Consider the following 22,817-nt stretch of genomic DNA (forward strand, 5'->3'; position numbering starts at 1 on the left):
AAAAAATAAAGTTAGCAAACATTGTAACTAAAATCTAAGAATCACAATTTTTCTTGCTGAAGATTTTGTTTACTCAATATAGAATATTAATTACTATCTCCATTGAATGTTTGATTTAGCGATGTAATTTCAAAACGTAAAAATGCAAATTAAAAAAATATAGCTAAGCGTATGATAAAATCGTGGTTTGACATTTAACTTTAAAAATCGTATATTTTTTAAAATAAACTCTTTTACATATAATTTGAAAAGGTGCATTTTTCACCCTTTTTTTATTTATGTATTTTTTGTCAAATGCACCTTCATAGGTAATACTTTTCACAATTTTAATTGTAACAAGGTATTCTCCAAAGTACTACCATCTAATTGACAATTATTTTTCTAATTTTTTGATAATTTAGGGAAATATTGTCAAAAGTTTATGAGACATTACCAATTGAGTATTAATTTAAAAGAAGTACATGGACCTTTTCACTAAAGAAAAAAAAAATCACGACAAGCGACGTCGTTTGTTATTACAATATTTAGCCGACTCCACTCTAGAGCGAGCCGACTCATATAAATTGCGGAGACGGAGACCACCACCTGTCGTATGTAATGGAAACGTGGCGTCACTCCATTGGGCCAACGGTAATCCACACGCTCCTATCGTAGTCGTATGCCACGATACTAATCTTTAGTACACAGAGATCGCTGCCAAATTGGAGTTGGGAGATTATAAAGGGCTTCAGCGTATTTAGGAGAGAGCCTTCGTTGGAGGGGTCTCTTTGCCTATATCTTCTTCTCCTCGTTCTCGATCGTGCTCTCTATCAAGTGCGCCCAAAAGAGACGAACAAAATGGTCAGTCTTCTACTCTATCATCTTCATTTTGCTCTGCTAGGGTTTTTGACTTCACTTATACACTCCGTTTGGTTGCTTAGAAATCTCGGGAAATTGGAAAGAGAACTCCGATTTCTGCGATTATATCTTCCGAGTCTTCTTTTTACTGTTCTTGCGGTTTCTTATCTACCAAACGGATCTTCATTTTTTCTTGAAAAGTTTTCGTAGTCGGTGTTTGATCGATGGTTGATCTGATTATCGGAACTGAATTGGTTCGAATTTTTGAAATCTGTGTAGATTTATACTTCGTCACGTGTTTGGTTGTGCGTCTTTAGCTTGCAGATCTGATTTGTTGCGATGTTTACGCTACGAATCGCGATTTCTGTGCGGATTGTGGATCTGCTGCCATTAGCCAATGGATCGTGCTGACTTTGCTGTGCATTTTGTTTGTATATTCTTACTAGATTAGAGTCTTCTATGTTTGTTATCCTGGGACAAAGTACTACGGCTGACTTTGAGTGCGTGTTAGATTTTATTACTGTTATGGATTTTGGATGATTAGAGTATTTTAGTGATTGTTATGGAACTAAATGCTTGTTTAATTTTAATTTTACGTCTGTTTCCGGGGTTTTCTACCTTAAGCGCAACTAGGCTGCTTAGGAAATGTAAAAGGACAAGGAGGCCAATTTTTTATTGTTGGAACTGTCCATTTCCGCATGGTCGAGTTGATTTCTTCTTCTTCTTCTTCTGGGGGTTGAAAAGGATGGATCAAGTTAGGCTAGAATTATTTGTATTGTGATTGATCGTGTTAACTATCAATGGGTTATTTTATTGTGTTAACTATTTTATCACTATGATGGTCATGCGATTCGTCAGGCCAACGCAGCTTCTGGTATGGCTGTGCATGATGAATGCAAGTTGAAGTTTTTGGAGCTTAAGGCAAAAAGGACGCATCGGTCCATAGTTTTCAAGATTGAGGAGAAGCAAAAGCAAGTTATTGTGGAGAAGGTTGGTGAGCCAGCCCAAAGTTACGAGGATTTCACTGCAAGCCTTCCTGCTGATGAGTGTCGTTATGCTGTCTATGATTTTGATTTTGTCACCGCAGAGAATTGCCAAAAGAGCAGGATTTTCTTCATTGCTTGGTAGTCTTAATTATCTAGTCGTTAATTGATCTTCTGTGGTGCCATGTTGTTGGTTTTTATATCTACTTATGACTTTCATGTTCCATGAAGGTCTCCTGATACAGCAAGAGTTAGAAGCAAGATGATTTATGCAAGCTCCAAAGATAGATTCAAGAGAGAGCTTGATGGAATTCAGATCGAGTTGCAAGCAACCGATCCAACTGAGATGGGTCTCGATGTCATTAAGAGCCGCGCCACCTGAATTCAAATCATGGGCCTTGCATCAGGGAGTTCCTCCCTTCAGCCCTTCTTTACTCCAGTGAATTGTTTATAGTTTGTGGGATGGTGAACTTGGCTAATTATGGTATCAATTTCCAAGTTTTGCCGCAGAGTCTTTTGTTCATCTTGGACAATAGTCTCTGGTTTCTGGTATATCATGCGATTTGTTATCTATGGAACTTATGTACTGTTGAGTGGCTTTTTACAGTTCTATTTCTAGCCGCTAATATGTAACTGCATGTGGGGGGTTAGACGGCGCCTTTAGTTCATTTCAAGTTATAAATTGATCCTGGTCATTTAACTTTGAAGTGCTAAAGGGAAATGCTTTTAAGACTTTTGAAGTTGATCATTTACTGGCTTGTTTTTGTATCACATAGATAAATATATCAAGAGAACTGATATTTTTTTCTTGCAAACCTGTTGAGTTTTTTGATGAGTTCTATATTCTACTTGGTAAATTTTCTTAAGAGTTATTGTAGTTAGCAAAACAGGATTTGGTTACTTGTACACCCTTTATGAACTAAATCCACAGTTTTCATTAAGGGGCTAAGATGTTTATGTTCATGCACCAGTCAATTCCTAAATGATGGGGTGCTTGTCTGTGTCTCTGGGTGTCCACCGCTTATACTATTTCCGTAACCAGGCAAAATGATTTTGATGATGACCTGGCCATGGTGAACAAATTTACCTTAGTAGGAATGAGGCTAGGAGCCCCTATTCTTCATCATCGTCTTTGTCTTATTGTCTGAGTTGTGTTGTACTAGTAATGTCGGTTTATTTGTTTCTAGTCTTTCTAGGTTTTTCTCCACTTCAGTTTGTTGCCTCTTTAATGAGCAAATCGAGTTGTGCGTCGGCAGTGATGCTTTGCCTAGGTAGGTGTCTTCGTGATACTTGAGCTTTCATAGCTAGTGCTTGAATGCAAAAACTTGTATAATTTATGAAGGCGTGGAAGCCTCAAGGATGTGGTCTTTAAAAGCCAGTGGAATTGGTCACGTTATTAGCAATCTTCCCTTTAATGATCCGTATGCTTGAATGTACTAAAGTTACCGTATTCATTCTTCCCAGGGAAAAAATAAACAAGTGAGCATGTTTTTGTGCGGTCAGTAGTCAATGTTAACCAAAGAAAAATGCAAGGAAAAGATGCTTGGAAGAGGAAGTATAAACGTAAGAAACACATGTCAAGGGTTTAGATATTAATAGAAGATATCATCATGATTAGCAGTCCATGGTAACTGTCGAACTGTGGTATTCATTTATTTGAAAACTAGCATGGTTATCAACTGAAATTTAGCCTTTTCTTTTGATTAGAATGTCTAACTTGAAGTTGAATAGAATGTCTAACTTGAAGTTGAAGCCATGTTAATTGCATAACACCTGAGATTTAAGTTGTTTCAGTTATTTAGTTATATTTTACTTGATTTCCAAAATAAAAAACAAAATATGTGTAATTGTTTTTGCAAAAATTATTAAAATTCAAAATAAATGAAATGCTTGATAGCAAAGCAAGTTGATCACTATGGGAATGGTGAGAAAGATATATTTTACGTCTTAGAAGGGGTATAATTGGAGATATCATTAGAAGGGCTATAATCGGAGATATCATTGTTTCTAGTAAAAAAATTCCTATAAAAATGAAAAATGCCATTCCTTTAAATTTGGTTTGAACTATTGATTGTCTATAATTGATTTATTCTATTTTATAATAATTGATAGGGCCTCATTGGTAAGTGCTATAAAATCTAGTACATTAGAATCTATGGACCCGAATCCATTAGCATGAAACATTTTATTTTTCAAGTGAAATTCCCTAGTAAATGAAAGAGTGAACAAATGCTTTTGTTGTTGTGGAATAAGAAGCTTATTGCATGTATTTAATTTATTCGGAGCTAGTAGAGTGGGATATGCTTTTTGGGAATATGGGTCGAAGAATAACAATAATATTGCTAGTAGAATGTCTTTCATAATTCTTGGAGAGATAATTCACTAATATCCTGAGGATTAAGTAATTCGACTTAATTACATCTAGATCATGAATGCTTTGGAAATTGGGATCCATTTTATGTGAGGAAAATCTCTGTTTTTAGAAAAGATAAAGCATTGAAACCATAAAAAGAGGATACACTCAGATTCTACTAGCTACTAATTAAACACATTCTCTTCTCTCTCACGTTCTCTATTCCATTTTTTTCAAAGAATCCTTACTGATACTATTTTTTTGTTTTTGTTTTACAAGTGAGTTATTGTTCGTTTGACCGTTTAAAACTGTGCTTCAATAAATAATGTAAATATGAGGTTTTATTAAGAATTTTATAAAAAAAGACATTTTATATATACATTTTTTGTTCATCTCTCATGCATCTCTTTTTTTGAATAACTATTGGGTTGTATATCCAACGGTTAATTTGAAAAAGAAATGTACGAAGATGTACCAAAAATGTACGTATAGAAGCTGAAAAACATATACAAAGAAACTGGGCAATTCTCTTTTAAAAGCCGTATGTCGCTTATGTCATCTTTGATCACAAAATCATCTGAGCTGTGGAAACGATGGGTCGTTTAGTACCTACCTTGTCAATCACAAGGGATTTGCCTATTCTCTAGCTTGAGATGCTCTAAACAGTGAATCCTATCTGCTCTTTCACCCGCCTCTGAAAAACTCACTCGCACCTTCACATGTTTGTCAAAAATTGCCCAAATGGCTTTCTCCTCCTGTCTGAAATGCTATCCTTACTCTCTCCCGCATACCATAAACCACCAACACCACCACCACCCACTGCCTCACTCTTTTTCTCACAAACCCACCTCCAATATCTTCAAATCCTGCGCCTCCACGCAACGCCATGACCAGCTCACAGCCGCATCTCCACTCTCCAAATCAAATCCAACAAATCAGCTCCTTCCAGACTTCACCGCAAACCAACTCCTCGACACGCTTCGTCGTCAGAACGACGAGTCTTCAGCACTTCGCATATTCGAATGGGCCTCAAAGCAACCCAATTTCGCACCCAATTCGTCGATATACGAAGAAGTTCTTCGCAAGCTTGGAAAGGTGGGGTCTTTTGAATCGATGAGGAGTGTCTTGGAAGAGATGAAGCTCGCGGGCTGTGAGATTAGTACAGGTACTTTCTTGATTTTTGTTGAGAGCTACGCCGAGTTTGAATTATATGATGAAGTTCTTGGTGTTGTGGAAACGATGCAAGATGAATTTGGCTTGAAACCCAACACGCATTTTTGTAATTTCTTGTTGAATGTTCTTGTTGATGGTAACAAGCTTAAACTTGTTGAAGACCTGCATTCAAGTATGGTGAGTAGAGGAATTAAGCCGGACGTTTCGACATTTAATATATTGATAAAGGCTCTCTGTAAAGCCCATCAAATTAGGCCGGCCATTTTGATGATGGAAGAGATGCCAAGCTATGGTTTGTCGCCCGATGAGAAAACTTTCACTACGCTAATGCAAGGGTATATTGAGGAAGGTAATATGAGTGGTGCATTGAGAATTAGAGAACAGATGGTAGAATCTGGGTGCCCATGTACTAGTGTGACGGTTAATGTTTTAATTAATGGGTTTTGTAAAGAGGGTAGGATAGAAGAAGCATTGAGTTTTATACAGGAGATGTCCAATCAGGGCTTCAATCCTGATCAGTTTACGTTCAATACATTGGTTAACGGTTTGTGCAGGGCGGGGCATGTCAAGCATGCTTTAGAGGTTATGGATTTAATGCTCGAGGAGGGGTTCGATCCAGATATATTTACATATAACTCTTTGATTTCTGGGTTGTGTAAATTGGGTGAAGCTGAAGAGGCAGTGGAAGTTCTCAATCAGATGATTTCAAGGGATTGTTCCCCTAACACTGTCACTTACAACACTCTAATTAGCACCTTGTGTAAGGAGAACAAAATTGAAGAGGCCACTGAACTTGCTCGTGTTCTCACAAGCAAGGGAATTTTACCTGATGTGTGTACGTTTAACTCTCTTATACAAGGTCTCTGCTTGACCAGTAATCATAGAATTGCCATGGAGCTGTTTGAGGAGATGAAGAACAAAGGATGTAAACCTGATGAGTTTACTTACAGTATTTTGATTGACAGCCTTTGTTCTAGAAGGAAACTTGAGAAAGCTTTGAGCCTGCTGAAAGAAATGGAGTCGAGTGGCTGTGCACGGAATGTAGTTGTATACAATACTTTGATAGCTGGGTTTTGCAAAAACAAGAGAATTGAGGACGCAGAGGAGATTTTTGACCAGATGGAACTCCTAGGGGTTTCAAGAAATTCGGTGACCTACAATAGCCTTATTGATGGTCTTTGTAAGAGCAGGAGGGTGGAAGAGGCTGCTCAGCTTATGGACCAGATGATAATGGAAGGACTGAAGCCTGACAAGTTCACGTACAATTCCCTGCTCACACACTTCTGCAGGGCAGGGGATATAAAAAAGGCAGCAGATATAGTTCAAAGTATGACTTCAAATGGGTGTGAACCAGACATTGTCACCTATGGGACTCTTATTGGGGGCCTTTGTAGGGCTGGTAGAATTGAGGTTGCAAATAGGCTCCTCAGAACTGTTCAGATGAAAGGAATGGTCCTGACTCCTCAGGCTTATAATCCTGTACTTCAAGCACTATTTAAGCGAAAGAGAACAAAAGAAGGCATGATGCTTTTTAGAGAAATGATGGAGAAGGCTGATCCTCCAGATGCTTTATCGTATAAAATTGTTTGTCGTGGGCTTTGCAATGGTGGAGGACCAATTGGAGAAGCTGTAGATTTTACGGTTGAGATGATGGAGAGAGGATTTGTTCCGGAATTCTCATCATTTGTATTTCTGGCTGAAGGACTTTGTGCTTTATCCATGGAGGACACCCTAATTAAGCTTGTTGATATGGTCATGGAGAAAGCTGGCTCCTCAGACAGCGAAGTTTCCATGATAAGGGGTTTTCTCAGGATCCGTAAATTTCAAGATGCATTGGCTACTCTTGGTAATATCTTAGATAGGCAACAGCCCAGAAAAGCCTACAGGTTAAGATGAAATTAGAATGCTGTTGTGTTAATTGGCAAGAGGCTATAGACCACGCTTCCTGGTTGCTAATATGAAGCTTTTGGATCACCCTTCAGTCCAGCGGATGATGCAGTGCAAAGGTATGGAAGATTATTAAGGGATTTTAGAAGGTGCTATGCTTGAGTCAATAGTTTATAGTAATATTGGTTCCCTTTGGCTTGCCTTGTGTAGGAGATTCCCTCATACAACTCTTAGTGTCAATATTTGCAGAGGAAGAGGACCTAGGGATTTTTGTTGTGTAAGATGGCATCTGTTTCATTTCTTAACGGATAGCATTGTTTCTGGCACTGAATTTCTAGTAATGATATATGAGTGCATTCAGGCTGCAGGATTAACTTGGATTATTTTTCAACTAAACTGCCCACCAACAGGGTCGAGCTTCTATTATTTTTTTATTTTTTTATTTTTTATGTCGGGGAACCTCTCTAAGGCAGGGCCCTTCGGACCTACCCCTGCAAAGTAAACCCCAGTCTTGTGCACCGCACCCACGAAAGTTTTCCGACACGGAATTGGTTAAATCGCTGACTTTTCACTAGGAGGTGTGGCCCCAAGAGATTGTTTACACCCATGAAGTGTTGAACCTTGAACTTTGAAGGGAGCAAACTTTAAGACCAAGGCTTCCTCTACTTGGGCTAACCCCAAGGGGTTCGAGCTTCTATTTACACCTTCATTAGGGTGTTTATATGTAAATTAGACATGGAGAATAAAATAGAATGAATTTAGCAATCTTGACATGGGAAGACTTCCTAAGCATGTTGTATGTATAAGGCATTAGTCCCTTCTCTTCTATGCCTAGGTTGTTAGTTGCTAACTGTTTATAGTTAGGAAAAAAATGGTTCAGGGTCCTAAGGTGTGACTTTTTATCGAATCACTTTTAGCCAAAATTTGGTTAAATTTTACAAAAAAAAAAACAAGCTCTCTATTCCCTTCTCCATTTCAGGGCTTGTCAAACTTTTCTCAACATTTGGAGAACAAAATCCATTCTCTACTCTATTTTTTTTATGTTTTTATATTTCTCCTCACACATTCTCTCTCTTACTTTTATGGGTTTGTGGGGTGCTCTTGAGAATAAAAAATGAATGAAGATGGAATAAAAATTATATTAGAGTTTATTATTTATTACTCTTAAGGTTCAAAGTGTTATCAAATAGATCCTTCCATTTAAAAATTATTACTCTATTCTATTTAAAAATTATATTTAAATAGAATAGAGTAAAATTTAGAGAGTTTATTATTATTACTTTTGCATAGTTGTTAGTTAAACTAGAAAAAGTGGAGTTTATTGCCAGATTTTAGCTAAAAAATAGAGAGGTCATTGAGGATGCTCTTAAGGTTCAAAGTGTTATCAAATAGATCCTTCCATCTACCTGTCATTCGAAGGCGAACCTTGAAAAAAAAACAAAGGTGGGGTTGGATGCGTGAGCCACGCAAGCGGCTACCCCATGCTTGGGTTGGGCCCCCACCTATATATATATATAATTTTGACAAATCCACACTATTGAATTGCCACTTTCTTTTTTGTCATGCTTGCATTTTTAAAATCCATTAGAGATTTGGATGCTTTCCTCACAAGTTGGGTAAGGTGACTAAACAACCCCCCATACATCACATAATTTATCCTGAATCACAAATTTCTAGCCCCAACCGCCATGAGTTCAACATCTTCATCGTCTAATATATATCTTGCACCTCCATGATGTGAATAAATTTCTCATTCTCCAAGTAGCTTTTTTGTAGATTCCTCCCGCACATACTTTATGCATCCCTTGCCGCGAGCAACTCTACAATATATGCCCGGTAGTCTCTACTTCTAAGCCACATATAGGGCATAGCGGATTCCTTTGACTATTTTCCTTTTGAGCAAATTTGGTTTTGTGGGCAACACATCATTACAATCCTTCAACATAAACATCTTTATTATTGTATTAAGAACATTCATCTTTCATAGTCTTTTCCATTCACTGCTTTGCTTTCTTGCATAAGAGCATTCCCCTTTATTATTAATTTGTTGCGATAGTCTTATCTAAGTGATAGGCGCTCCTCACTTAGAATTCATCATTCTCTGTGCATCTCCTAATTTGTTGGTCCCTACTATTAAAAGTGCTAATAGGGATATGACAAATTTATGTTGTTTCGTCCTCTGCAAACACGTCTTTAATTAGAGAGGTATTCCACAATCTAATATCATTGTCTATAATATCAGCCACAACATCTCTTAATAGAACACTTCATGTACATATCCAAATATATCCTTCCATATTTTATGTTGGTCCCTACTATTAAATGTGCTAGCAGGGATTTGACAGATTTATGTTGCTTCATGCTACGCAAACAACTCTTTAATTAGAGATGTATTCCACCATCGAATATCATTGTCTATAGTATTAGCCACAACAACATTTTTTTTTTTAATACAACACTTGGCGACCGGGCAAGATAGGATGTAGATTTTGAAAGCCATATATCCTTCCATATTTTAGGTTGCATTTGGTACGCATAATGATTATTCTATTATAAAAAATAAATAAGTTTTATTAGGAATAGAATAGCCATGGAGAATTTATGATAAGGATAGAATCTCACGAAAATAGCTATTCTAATACTATTTTATTTTTATTCCACTTTCTTCCATTCCCAATAAAAACTATTAATTTTCCTAATAAGACCAAACTTACCCTTTATATTTTCTCCATTCCCTACCCGTCACATAAGTCCTCCTTTAATAAATCCCTAGTTGTCCATATGTATAGCAGGGTCTTTTCTCAAGTTCACGTCGGTGATAGAGTCATGAGGGTAGTATTTAGAATCTTGGCAAACCAAACACTTGGGCTCAGTTGGTTAAACATCGCCTTTCTTTAAATGCTATTCACTTCATTTTTTTCAAAAAAAATTAATATAAAAATATTTTCACTTTTATCCACCTCAGTGTTTTGAAGTACTTTTTCAGCAGTGTCGCCAACAATGCTTTATTAAAACTTTTTAGATCATGAAATTCTAGGCCCCATTTGCATTTTGAATTTTCCATTTTCACCCAGTTTACCCAATTGATCTTTACTTTCCTTTTATTTTATTTTATTTATTGTTCCCACCACAATCTCTACATCATAGAGTTAATATCACTGCACAATCTTTAGGCAACTTAAAAATGTTTATAGTATAAGTAGGGATGACTTGGAATACTGCTTCCAATAATATGTCTTTCCCTGCTTGTGAGAAAAACTTCACCTTACAGTTGCTAATCTTATTCCAAATTATGTATTTAATGCCCCTGAAAGTTAGGCATTGTTTGTTAAATAACATGGCAACATGGCATTGCTCATTTTGATTAAATTAAATAATAATAATAATGATTGGTATAGAAAAGTGAAAAAGTAGTATTGAAAAATGGTAAAATTTTGTTTTATAGTAATTTTTTTATTTGAATAATAGTAAAAAGTAAATTATATAATATAAAAAATAAATGATGTGATATAAAAAGTGATAATATTTTGATGTTTATTTTAAAAAAAAAAAATTGAAATAAATATTGTTTAGTGAAATTGTGGTGTTTTTTATTTTCCCACCATTACTAGTAGACTGAAATATTTTTCATTGCATTCGGTAGTTTAGACTCCTCGTGGCTCGTATAGTGGAGAAGGCATTCATTATTTTATTTTATTTTTTATTTTTTGACATGTCCACACAAGGGAGGGGGATTCGAACTAGTGACCTCCGCTTCATGAGACGTGGTTCACAATTGATTGAGCTACCTCTTAAGAACAAAGACTTTCATTATTAAGTACTTTCTTTGTGACAAAAGGTCAACTTGACCTAAAATTAAATAAACTTCATTGTCTCACTTTTAATATTTAAAATATTTCTGCAAAAAAAAAGAAAAGAATAAAGTTTAAAATCTGACGAAGGAGTTCAAATTAACTGCAATTAAAAGTTCATTAGTTCAGATTGAGAGGTTTTGAAGTTCAGGAAGTGCTTATTAAATCGCGTGGTAATTCAGGGGTCTAAAATGAAGTTGCTCAAAAAAGAAAGAAAAATTATTTTTATAATTAAAAAGATGCGAATGACTCAATTGGACCAATGTTATCCAAGAAAGCCAGTAATAACCTGCGAAAGTTGTGACTTATGAGAGCAGGACAAGGATCCTCTCCAGTCCAAAATGAACTGGAGAGGATCCAGTTCATGACTAGGATCTATTCTTAGAGATCCTAAGGCTATCGACCTGCCATGTGGCACATTAAAAAAATATTATTATTTTATTATTTTACTTTTAAAAATAAATAAAAAAACAAAATAATAAAAAATTAAAAACAAATATAAAAAAAAAGAAGGCTCGCTGACCACCCCATGATGGCCACAGGGGGTGGCCGGCCACCACATTTTCGTGCATGGGGGTGGCGTCGAAGGGCCGGTCGAAGCCACCCCCATGGCCCTTGGGGGTGGCTCGGTAAAATAATAAAATAATATTATTTTTTTTAATACCCCACATGGCGGGTTGATGGCCTTAGGATCTCTTCTTATAGATCCTAGCCATGAACTGGATCCTCTCCGGTTCATTTTGGACCGGAGAGGATCCTTGTCCATGAGAGCTAAGGTGGAGGCATGAATGAGAATTAGTTTACAATTTTTGTGCCGTATTCGATATTACACAATTGAGGGGGTCACCAAAGAAATAAAAAAGAAGAACGGATTTTTTCATTATTTCAGTTGCACCCTGACTCTAACTCTTTTCCAAGTTTGATTTGGATACGCTGATTATATAATAAGTAAGGCTCAAGAGCTCCATTCATTTCGTCATCTTCGGCTTCTAGGGCATTCTCGGCTGACAGATCCTGTGCTCAACGAGCAGCGTAAGCCCAGGTCTCTCTCTCAAACTCTCTTTCTCTCTCTGTGTCTTTCTGTCTCTGGAGAACTAACGTGAATGAACAGATCCGATGGTTATGAAAAAAATATTAAAAAAATGGTACCCAATTGGAGGCTTCGATTATAACTCTGCAATATCATAATCGATACGTATTTCGAATTTGTAGGAATTGAAATTTTTCTTAGAATCTGATTCTGCGAAACCCAACATAGGCTAATCGCAATTGATAAGAGGAGAAGAGATATTGGTTTTGTTTTCAACTACGATAAAGTTGCGAGCTTTCTATTCCGTGCTGAACGTTAAGTCACAGTTCTTGGGAAAAGGGATTTTGTTTTTGTTTTGTTTGTTTGTTTGTTTGTTTATTTTTGAAGTTTTCTTCACAAGTGTTTCCTAATCACTTAGCGAGTTGAGCTCCAGGTTTACGAATTTTAGGCATATTTACTCACAATCTGCACTACCGGAAGCTATGATTTGATTCCGGATAGGGACCCAAGTACTGGAGTGCAATTTGCCCACCTTAAATGAACTTAATATACCTCATAAACTACAGTGTGGGTAATGATATAAGATTTGAAGTCAGGCTTTTCTTTGATGTGCTGATGGTTTTTTCAAGCTGCAGCCATCTGTGGGTTGACTACTGCAGGCTTTGAAAGTGTGGCCTTCCTCCGGTTTTAATGCAATGTTCTATGGTCGTTAGTACAAATAACTGGACAGAGTCGTTTCTCTATTTGTTACTTTTATGGCACTTCAAAAAGTTAACGGTTTGTCGTGGGAAATCATTGTGGCAGTTACATGTTTTCTGCGCTTTAGCACTATATAGACCCTGAATTTTCCTGTGTCGGGGCTGGCATATGCACAATGCTTTCTGCAGAAATCTTCTATATGGATTCTTTCTTATCTCTATATTAGCCCTTTAGGTAGGATCCTGAGTTTTTACGACCTGTTTTAGTTAGGCTGAATAAGTTTTTATAAAATAAACCAAGAAAGAGATACTCTAATTACGATCAATTTTCCAAACTATGCTTAGCCAGCAATCAAGAAGTTTTTCATTGACACTGAAGTAGTCTCATGACTCTCATTACTTCACTGATTTTAGTTAAAGAAATAGTATTATCCTTTAATGTCAAAGAAGGGGGTAAATGTGCCACGTAAATCAATTATCATAAGTGAATTGTGTTTCAGCTGATATTGAGAATGCTTTCTTCCTTTCTCTTGGATGTGAGTATGCATCAACTTGGCCTTTGTAACTAAGAATTTATTTCCTTTCTCGGGGTAATACAGTACACCTGCTTTTGTTTTTTTGTTTTTGTTTTTTTTTTCTTTCTTTGGCTGCTCTTGAGTTTAGGCCGAGAAGTAATACTACTTTATAAATAATATAGATGTCTTATTAATTTGACATTTCATGCTGTCCTTTGAGCAGGCAAGGGTCTGATTTGGTCGAATTGGTGGATATGGCAAGTTTTGCCAAGCCAGAAAATGCTTTGAAACGAGCCGAAGGTAAGTGACAGATATTTTCTGCTTTTGCTGTTGGGTGGTACTTTCTTTTGAGCTATAGTTGCTTAAAATGGTAACCTATGTCTTGAAGCATTACCGCATTTTCTTGAAACTATGGTTAAATACTTAAGGTCAATGAAATGAGAATATTAAGCTTATTTTTTATGATGTTATTCATGAGGGATCATGTTTTTATCCTTAGAACATTTATGTACCCTTTCTTTTGGCTTGGCAAGAAATTTCGAGTTGATTGAGGCTTAAAATCAGTGTTCCTTGTGGTTCTGAATACCAGATGGGTTGAGTGGCTCTTTTATTTAGTTGATAGATTCTTTGGCTCTCTTTTGTCATGTGGCTGTAGGTTGACATTGGAGATATACGTCTTTTGTTCTTCTCTAGTGCTTGAATTCTTCAGCCTTATTTATTTTAGCTTTTGATGTAGTTCATTCAACTTGTTTTGCCTGAATTTGACTTGGTCATATATTATGTTCTCAAACTGACACACTGTGTCATTCATGATGCAGAGTTGATTAATGTTGGGCAGAAGCAAGATGCTTTGCAAACGCTTCATGACCTTTTCACCTCAAGGAGACACAGAGCCTGGCAAAAGGCACTTGAGAGGAGTATGTTTAAGTATATAGAGCTGTGTGTGGACTTGCGGAGAGGTAGGTATGCCAAGGATGGACTCATTCAGTATCGTATCATATGTCAGCAAGTAAATGTTAGTTCTTTGGAGGAGGTGATCAAGCACTTCATGCATCTATCCACCGAGCGAGCCGAACAAGCTCGTAGCCAGGCACAAGCCTTAGAAGAAGCTCTTGATGTTGAAGATCTGGAAGCAGATAAAAGGCCGGAAGACTTAATGCTAAGCTATGTGAGTGGAGAGAAAGGAAAAGATAGATCTGATCGGGAGCTTGTTACCCCGTGGTTTAAATTTCTATGGGAAACGTATAGAACAGTGCTTGAAATCTTACGGAACAACTCAAAATTAGAAGCACTATATGCGGTTAGTAATAAAATCCTTCTTTTTGTCAATGTTGTTGCTGGTAGTTGTGTTTCAGCTCATTATATTTTTAACTACCTTCTGTGGATTATCATATCTTGCATGTATCTTGTGTCTATGGTCTTGCTTTGTTGTGAACTCGTGATGTCACAGTTATTTATCACGGCCCAAAGTAGATAATAATAATAATTGAACTTTTTAAAGTATCTTCAGTACATGCAAAGATTGGTCTTGTTTGTTGTTATTCTAAACCTTTTGTTTACTTTGGCTTAAGGAATAATGCTTTTCAAGTGATGAGTTTTACAGCCTGAAGGCCAGTCCAAGTGGAGTATGATTGCTTATTATTATTTTTATTTGGTTCTTGTGATTATATTGTTTAGGCATTAGACAAGGCAATGGCCTTGTGTGTGTTACATCTCACAGTAAAAAAAAATGTCTTCTTGATAACGCGGGTTAACAGTGATGACCCAAAACACTTAAAAGGCCAAAAGCCCATATAAAAAAAGCGGTTATAAAACCGCCGGTTATTGGTTTGAATAACCACTAACTGCCCAAGGTGGTTGCGGTTATTAAAAATCGATAACCGCCCAAGGCGGTTGCGGTTAGCGGTTATAGCCAATAACTGCTAACCGTAACCGCTTGTGCAGCCCTAAGCCAAACTTCCCCTTGACCTTATGTGGAAAAGAAAATTTGATATTTGAATTAAGTACTGCTTTTTCTTTCACAAACTATAATTATTGCATTGGTATATATGAAGCCTTATTTAACTGCAAATATTATGTGTAGATGACAGCACATCGAGCTTTCCAGTTTTGTAAGCAATACAAACGAACAACAGAGTTTCGCAGACTGTGTGAGATCATACGGAATCATTTGGCAAATCTCAACAAATATCGTGACCAGAGGGACCGGCCTGATCTGTCAACTCCTGAAAGCATGCAACTGTATCTTGACACAAGATTTGAGCAGCTAAAAGTTGCCACTGAACTCGAACTCTGGCAGGTTTGCTGTTTTTATTTTTTTACCATTCTGTGTATTTATACAGGCTTCTTATATGTAAACAAACAAGTGAGAGCACAGATTGCCTATTTGCCATGGTCAAAACTTCATATCTTTTTTTATTAACTTTTCTGGTCATTTTCTGCAGGAAGCATTTCGATCAATTGAAGATATCCATGGACTGATGTGCATGGTTAAAAAGACGCCCAAGTCATCCTTGATGGCTGTTTATTATGCTAAGCTAACTGAAATATTTTGGATTTCTGGTAGCCATCTATATCATGCTTATGCATGGTTCAAGCTTTTCTTATTACAGAAAAGTTTCAATAAGAACCTGAGCCAGAAGGATTTGCAATTGATAGCATCATCTGTAGTTTTGGCTGCACTTTCAGTGACCCCTTATGATCACACCCACGGTGCATCTCATTTGGATCTAGAGAATGAGAGAGAAAGAAACTTGAGGATGGCTAATCTCATAGGATTTAATCTCGAGTCTAAACTTGAGAGCAAAGAAGTGGTAATCTAAATTTTTGAACTGGATCTTGTCTCATGTTGGTTGATACATTCAGTTTTACAGTTCTGACTTCTTGCCTTCTACTCCTTTGTTCTTTTTTTTCTCCCAGCTTTCGAGGTCATCCCTTCTCTCTGAACTGGTAGGAATTCTTCTTTACTATGCTAAGCTTTTCTTTGTTCCTTTTTAATAATTAGTTGTCATGATTGTGGTAAATATGCATACTTTCTGATGTGGATGAAGTATAATATATGCTTGTATACTGTGGACTAGACTATTTTGTTTTAGATTATTGACATTCAGCTTAATTATGTCAGCTTAATTGGACTAGACGATACTGTTTAGTATTATTATTTTGGATTTCTTTCCTCTTTTTTTGGTCTTTTTCTTGGATTTCCCTTCTTGTTATCAATCAATGCCCTGTTTGTGGTAGAGTGTAATAAATTACCTTTTTATTTTATTCTTTTGGCATAGTCGTAGTTCCTCTTCATAGAATTGTGGACAAATCTCTTGACCAAAAAGTTATTCATAAAAGTTTATAATGTACTTCAGAAGTGTGGCAATGAGAGCTCCAGCTGACCTTGATAAAAAAAATGGCTATCCAAGTTGAATTAGGATTCTCTCCAGTTCATAAGTGAACTGGGATAATATCCAGTTAGTTATATTGGAGGGGTATTTTTTGTCCTATCAAAAAGTGAAAAGACAAAAATACCCCTCAAATATAACTAATTGGATATTATCCAGTTCAAATCAACTGGAGAGGATCCTGTTCCATCCAAATTATCCTTGTTTTTTTGGGATAAGTAGCCATATTATCTTATACATCTTGATCCTCTATGGGAGTCCTATTTTATGATCTTTATTTCTTTTTTCAGTGGGTTGGACATACTTGTACTTACTAATATGGCTATGCGATCATGCTTGAATATATCATATGATATTCTTATTAGTTGTGTTCTCTAACATCACTTCTCTGACATCTCTTTTTCTTTAGAATTGTTGTTTGCTCTGGTACATCCTTTTAGTTATAAAGAGACCCTTAATCTATAAGTTTTATAGGGAAGAGATCTAGGCTGTAATTTACTAATAAGAACTTTCCACGCATTCTTTTCAATTATTTTTCACATTATTTTGTCCTAAAATTAATTTTTTTATTCTGGGTGGTGCAGGTGGCCAAAGGTGTAATGTCTTGTGTAATTCAAGAAGTGAAAGATATTTACCATCTTTTAGAACATGAGTTTTCCCCTCTAGATCTTGCATCAAAAGTCCTGCCCTTGTTAACCAAAATTTCGAAATGTGGGGGCAAACTTTCTTCAGCTCCGTCTGTCCCAGAAGTACAATTGTCTCAATATGTTCCTGCCCTGGAAAAGCTTACTACCTTGAGATTGTTGCAGCAGGTTCATTTTTGTCTTTGTCTTGATTATTAATATTTTTTGGATACAAGTTTTCCACTTAAGCGCATTTCATCTTCTTGTCAATTTGCTGCTGTTTCGCTTTCCAGGTTTCCCAGGTGTACCAGACAATGAAGATTGAGAGTTTATCTAGGATGATCCCGTTTTTTGATTTTTCTGTTGCGGAAAAGATATTTGTGGATGCAGTCAAGCATAATTTTGTGGCCTTGAAAATTGACCATATGAAGGGTGTTGTTATTTTTGGTAATATGGTAAGCCTTATACTTGTGACTTTGAATTTTGTGCTTTTGATTGCCTCCCCAAACAGTTGTTTCCAAATTTTAATTTTTTGATAATAGGAGAAAATAATGAATTAATTAATGTGGCTGGGCTGAAATTTCTTAAAATGGTACAAATAAAGATGTTTATTTGTTTGATAGGTGGTAATTTGGGTAAATTTATTCATTTTCATTTTTCTTGAACATGAATCTCTGCTGGGAAAAATTGATGCTAATCAATGTTTTCTAAAGTGGATAGGACTTGGTCAACCCGTTGATGGGGGCCTGTACTTAATGGCCTAGTTCACCAAGAGTTTTGGTTTATTTGGGAACTTGGTGTGATTTTGTAAGAAATATTGTGGATCAGATGGTTTTGCTGATATTTGTACCCCCCCTTCCCTCCTATCCACCTATCCACTGCACGGTTGGTCTTGTATTTTCTTGCTCATATTATGGGGCTGCATGTATAACTCTTGCGTTAAGTTATATAGCTGGGAGTACTGATCAAATCCAATTGTCCTCAATGGGACTATTTCACGTTATATCTTACTGTCTTAATATGGAAAGCATGTTAGTTAGGCCATTTCAAGTTTAATTGTTGATTATACCATTAGATGCCTCAATTCACAGGTCATTGCTGTATCAAATGCATCTATTTAGGCCCTTTTTGGTGGGGCTCTTATTTAGGCTCCTCCTATGCTTCAGCTTTTAGAAAACAGTAGCACCTTGCATTTCTTTTGGTTAACCAAAGGAGCTTCAGCTTTTTGCCAGTTTTGCAAAGTGGCTTGTGCCTTTTTTAGGCGGCTTTTGAAAGCAGCGCAAAGGTTTGCTTCTCAAAGCAGCTGAATTTCTCATATTTTTTAAGAGCTGTAGTGTCCCACCTGGCCTTCGGTCTTGAGTTCGACATGGATCTTTTCTGAAGTCCAATAATTAGTTTGGTGGGTCAATCAGTATGGAATTCTTGAAAAACTGATGTTGAGCCCTATGCTTTTGCATGCATAAGTTTCAACATTCAGACCACGTTTCCATGTATCTACATCTTCAGCTGAGCTACTCCAGCTATTTTGCTATTATTTTTTTGTCTTTGTGTCGGGATGGATTTTGTTCTGCAATCTGATCACATTTCCCAACCATTGTTTGAGCTGCAATCTGAGCTATGGTCCTCCTGGCTTTGATTGACCTGAGAAAAAACTGATTCTATTTACTGAATAAAACCAATTTTACTCAAGTAATTAACATTCTGGAATTTTTATTGGCATAAAATTTATCGTTCCCATCAAAATCTCTTATAGGTGAATCATTCACTAGGAAAATAGATAAGCTTAACACAAAGGCGGAAAAATACTAGTCTGTTGGTCATGGATCTACTGTTAGGTAGGTACATTACGATTGGCATTGCTGAAGGCACTAAACTGATAAACAGGGTGTGCTCCCTAATTAGCAGATTTGAAGGCTATGGAAGAAGTGTAATGGAAACAATGTTTAAACAATTGTTTTTCAATTAGAGGTTTCAGGGGCCCCTCTAGAAGAGATGATACAAAAATTTCTACTTTTACCTCCTTAAATGAAGGTGGCTTTGTATTGTTCATAATGTGGATGCAGCTTACATGTGGCTGTTTTTGTTTCAGGGTCTTGAGTCTGAGATTTTGAGGGTTCACTTGACCAGCCTTGCAGCAAATTTGAATAAAGCTAGAGCAATGATTTATCCTCCTGCTAGAAATGCCTCAAAACTTGATGAATTGCTTCCCAGTTTACCTGAGGTTGTGGATAAGGAACATAAGAGACTGCTTGCTCGAAAATCCATAATTGAGAAACGCAAAGAAGATGAGGAGCGCAAGCTTCTGGAGAGGGTACTTTTTAAACTAATATTCTGGCGTATAGAACACAGCTTGATGTTTTAGTAATCTTTGAGGTAAATATATCGTTTCCTGTTGAACTGTTCTTTTTTTTTCTTGAAGGAACGCATGGAAGAGTCGAAGAGGGTAGAACTACAGAAGATAACTGAGGAAGCAGAAAAAAAAAGACTGGCTTCTGAGTATGAGGAGAGGAAGAATGAAAGGATCCGTAGGGAAATAGAGGAGCGTGAACTTGCAGAAGCCCAAGCTTTGCTTCAGGAAGCTGCACAACGTATTAAATGGAAAGGAAAGAAGCCGGTCATAGAGGGAGTGAGTTGGATTTTTTTGTTTTTTCATATTTCATTAGGATTGGAAAGGAAAGTATTGACAGTTTCTATATGCAGGACAAACTTACCAAGCAAACCGTGATGGAGTTGACTTTGAGCGAGCAACTCCGAGAAAGGCAGGAAATGGAAAAAAAATTACAGAAACTTGCAAAAACTATGGATTATTTGGAGAGAGCAAAAAGAGAAGAGGCTGCTCCCTTGGTTGAAGCTGCATATCAACAGCGTTTAGTAGAAGAGAAGGCCCTCCATGAACACGAGCAACAGGTATTTTTAAGATTTTGCTAGTGTCTGAACTGATTGCTTATGGAGATGTTTTTTTTTTTTCCTGGAGAAGTTCCATCTTGTATCTTTCCCTTTTTTTTTTTTTTTTTTTTTTTTCTGATAAGAAAAAAAGTAACATTGTATCATGTCCTTTGAATTGACTGCCCCTTTTTGTGTAAAATTTACTTGCCGCCCCTTCCACCTCTCTCCCTTCAAAATTTTATATTGAACCTGAGATGTTTGCACACTATGCTTACTGGGTGTCCCATGCTACTCTGCAGCAAGAGATTGAGCTTAGCAGACTGCGCCATGACACAGAGCTAAAGGAGAAGGAGAGGCTGGCTCGGATTAAGAACAATAAGGTCAGTACCCAGTTTTGTCTGTATTTGATTTAGGTCTGTTTTGTTGTCAGAAATTTTAGTGTTTTGCTGTAACTTGTAGTCACTCGCCAAATTCATGAGTGCATTATGCTGATGGTTATCAGAGAAAACCTAGAGCAAAATACAGAAAATGACACATCTGGGGAACATTAGACATTCAAAGACTGTTCAGTATATTGATTATAAATCGAGTGGGTCTCGATGTTTTTCAGAATTTACTGTGGTGTTCCTTTAGTTTTTCCAGATCATTCTTCTGATTTCTTACTTGATGTTGTGTTTTATGACTTTACCCACAATGTGTCTGGACATCATGAGTTTTTCATGGCTTTTGGCTGTACCTTGACAAACTATGGATTTCTTGATTTGTTTGTGCAGGAAATATTTCAAGAAAGGGTTGTCAGTCGTCGGGAAGAAGAATTTACCAGATTGAGAAGGGAGAGGGAGGAGAGACTCTCACAAATCCTGCAGTCCAGGAGACAAGAAAGAGAAAAGTTGAGGAAGTTGAAGTTTTATTTGAGTTCAGAAGAGGAGAGGCAGAGGAAATTGCAAGAGCAGGAGGAAGCACGGAAACTTGAAGGTAAATTTTTTTAATCTTTTTTTTCCAGCCATAAGCTGTTAAAAAAAGAAAGGGATATTTTTCTTAACCCCCCTAAACTTCCTTCACATGGAAGTTCAGGGAATTAAGTAAAGTTTTTTTTTTTTTTCAAAAAAAAAAGTTTCATCGCAGTCAGATTGAATACTCATTTGCTGATGCGAAAGCTTATTGGATCCTGCATTTCCTTGTTTTGTGCAAATGTGAGTCGTCTTTCTTAGTCTATTTAAAATGGTACATATCTTGTGGTTTTGGAACTTGCAGAAGCTGAGAGGCAAAAGAAAGAGCAGGCTGAACGCAAAGCAAAACTGGACGAGATTGCTGAAAAGCAGAGGCAAAGAGAACGAGAGCTGGAAGAAAAAGAGAGGCAAAGAAGAGAAGCGCTTTTGGGGAGATCCACTGTGGGATCTTTGAAGCCTTCTGAACCTCTTGTTGCGGCCCGCCCATTGGAGTCGGTATCTGCTGTTCCAGTTGCTGTTGCATCAGGAGCGGCAGGAGCCGGAGCTGCTGCACCATCATCCGGAAAGTATGTCCCGAGGTTCAGGCGGGAGAGAACTGAGAGCTCAGGGAAGGCTCCACCTCCAGAATCTGATCGGTGGGGTAGCAGCAGGCAGGATGATCGACCTGGTGACAAGTGGCATAGCGATGACCGCAGATCCTCTGGTGGGTCCTCATTTGGTGGTTCAAGGTCGGCTTCAACATGGTCTTCTCAAGGATCCGCGGTGGGTCTGAAACGTTGATTTTAAATTGAAGTAGAGCCAGCATTGGAGGTAGCTATAGGGCTTTGCTGCAGAAATGTGGTTGTGGTTTTTTGCCGGATTTGCTTCTTTATTTATTCTGCTTCCTTTTCCTGACTTTTCTGATTGAATTTTTTCTGTTTGTTTCCTTCCCATCATTTCTGTATTTGGATTTTTTTGTTTTCATGAAGACTTTACTTGATGGGGTTCTATGAATGTACAAGATGTCAAGATGGATTGGGAATGAACGTAGAAAGGGAAGGGGAATTGCTATTTTGTGTTCTCATCCATCTCTTTTATACCATTGGATTTTTAACCTGTTGAAACTTGCCTAACATGTGGGATTGTATCTAAAGGGGAGTGTCAGAAAAAAAAAAGAAAAAGAAAAAAAAGGGACTTTCTATTTTGTATTTTCTCATCTTTTCTGTTTTTTTTTTTTTTTTTTTTTTTTTTTTTTTAAATAAATAAATAAACCATTGAATTTGTAAGATGTATCTTCACTCATGTGGATATTACAGATCCAATGGTTAATTTAATTTATTATTATTATTATTTTTTTTTTAAAAAAAAAAAAAAAAAAGAAGAAGAAGAAGAATAAGATAACACAAAATGACTATCCTAAAAAAAATACAAAAAAGATGCAATGTTGCTGCTAATTGAATAGTTGAAAAAGGCCCTTGGGTACTAAAAGTTTATTTTCATAAGAAAAAAAAAAAAATCAACAAAAAAGTAAAAATAAATTAGAAGGGAAAATTTAGAAAGAAAAAGTGAAAGGATCAACAGTTCCCAACTTCCTGTGATTGATCTTATAACTGTAAAAAAGTTTGAAAAAAATAACAATTAGATAATTGTAACTTTAATG

General features: G+C 36.8%; 3 protein-coding genes across 3 annotated transcripts; all 3 read left to right on the plus strand.

Moving 5' to 3' along the window:
- The first annotated feature begins 701 nt into the window (after positions 1–701).
- Positions 702–2,629, plus strand: LOC132192313 (actin-depolymerizing factor 1). The gene is made up of 3 exons (XM_059607610.2): positions 702–840; positions 1,696–1,961; positions 2,052–2,629. Exons 1-3 carry the CDS (start codon positions 838–840, stop codon positions 2,200–2,202), a joined length of 420 nt encoding a protein of 139 aa, XP_059463593.2. The 5' UTR covers positions 702–837; the 3' UTR covers positions 2,203–2,629.
- Positions 2,630–4,834: 2,205 nt separating this feature from the next.
- MEE40 (Pentatricopeptide repeat (PPR) superfamily protein) lies at positions 4,835–7,600 on the plus strand. The gene is made up of 2 exons (XM_059572309.2): positions 4,835–7,352; positions 7,444–7,600. The coding sequence occupies exon 1, from the start codon at positions 4,915–4,917 to the stop codon at positions 7,240–7,242; it is 2,328 nt and encodes a 775-aa protein (XP_059428292.2). The 5' UTR covers positions 4,835–4,914; the 3' UTR covers positions 7,243–7,352; positions 7,444–7,600.
- A 4,422-nt stretch (positions 7,601–12,022) lies between these two features.
- On the plus strand, positions 12,023–22,273 carry LOC132191472 (eukaryotic translation initiation factor 3 subunit A). Its single transcript, XM_059606498.2, has 14 exons — positions 12,023–12,126; positions 13,551–13,627; positions 14,146–14,627; positions 15,411–15,626; positions 15,772–16,140; positions 16,247–16,276; positions 17,304–17,531; positions 17,636–17,797; positions 19,432–19,653; positions 19,762–19,968; positions 20,043–20,249; positions 20,528–20,608; positions 21,002–21,203; positions 21,483–22,273. The coding sequence occupies exons 2-14, from the start codon at positions 13,582–13,584 to the stop codon at positions 21,956–21,958; spliced, it is 2,928 nt and encodes a 975-aa protein (XP_059462481.1). The 5' UTR covers positions 12,023–12,126; positions 13,551–13,581; the 3' UTR covers positions 21,959–22,273.
- Positions 22,274–22,817: the final 544 nt, after the last annotated feature.

This window comes from Corylus avellana, chromosome 10, assembly GCF_965113065.1.
Source record: "Corylus avellana chromosome 10, dhCorAvel1.hap1.2, whole genome shotgun sequence".
NCBI classification, from domain to species: Eukaryota; Viridiplantae; Streptophyta; class Magnoliopsida; order Fagales; family Betulaceae; genus Corylus; species Corylus avellana.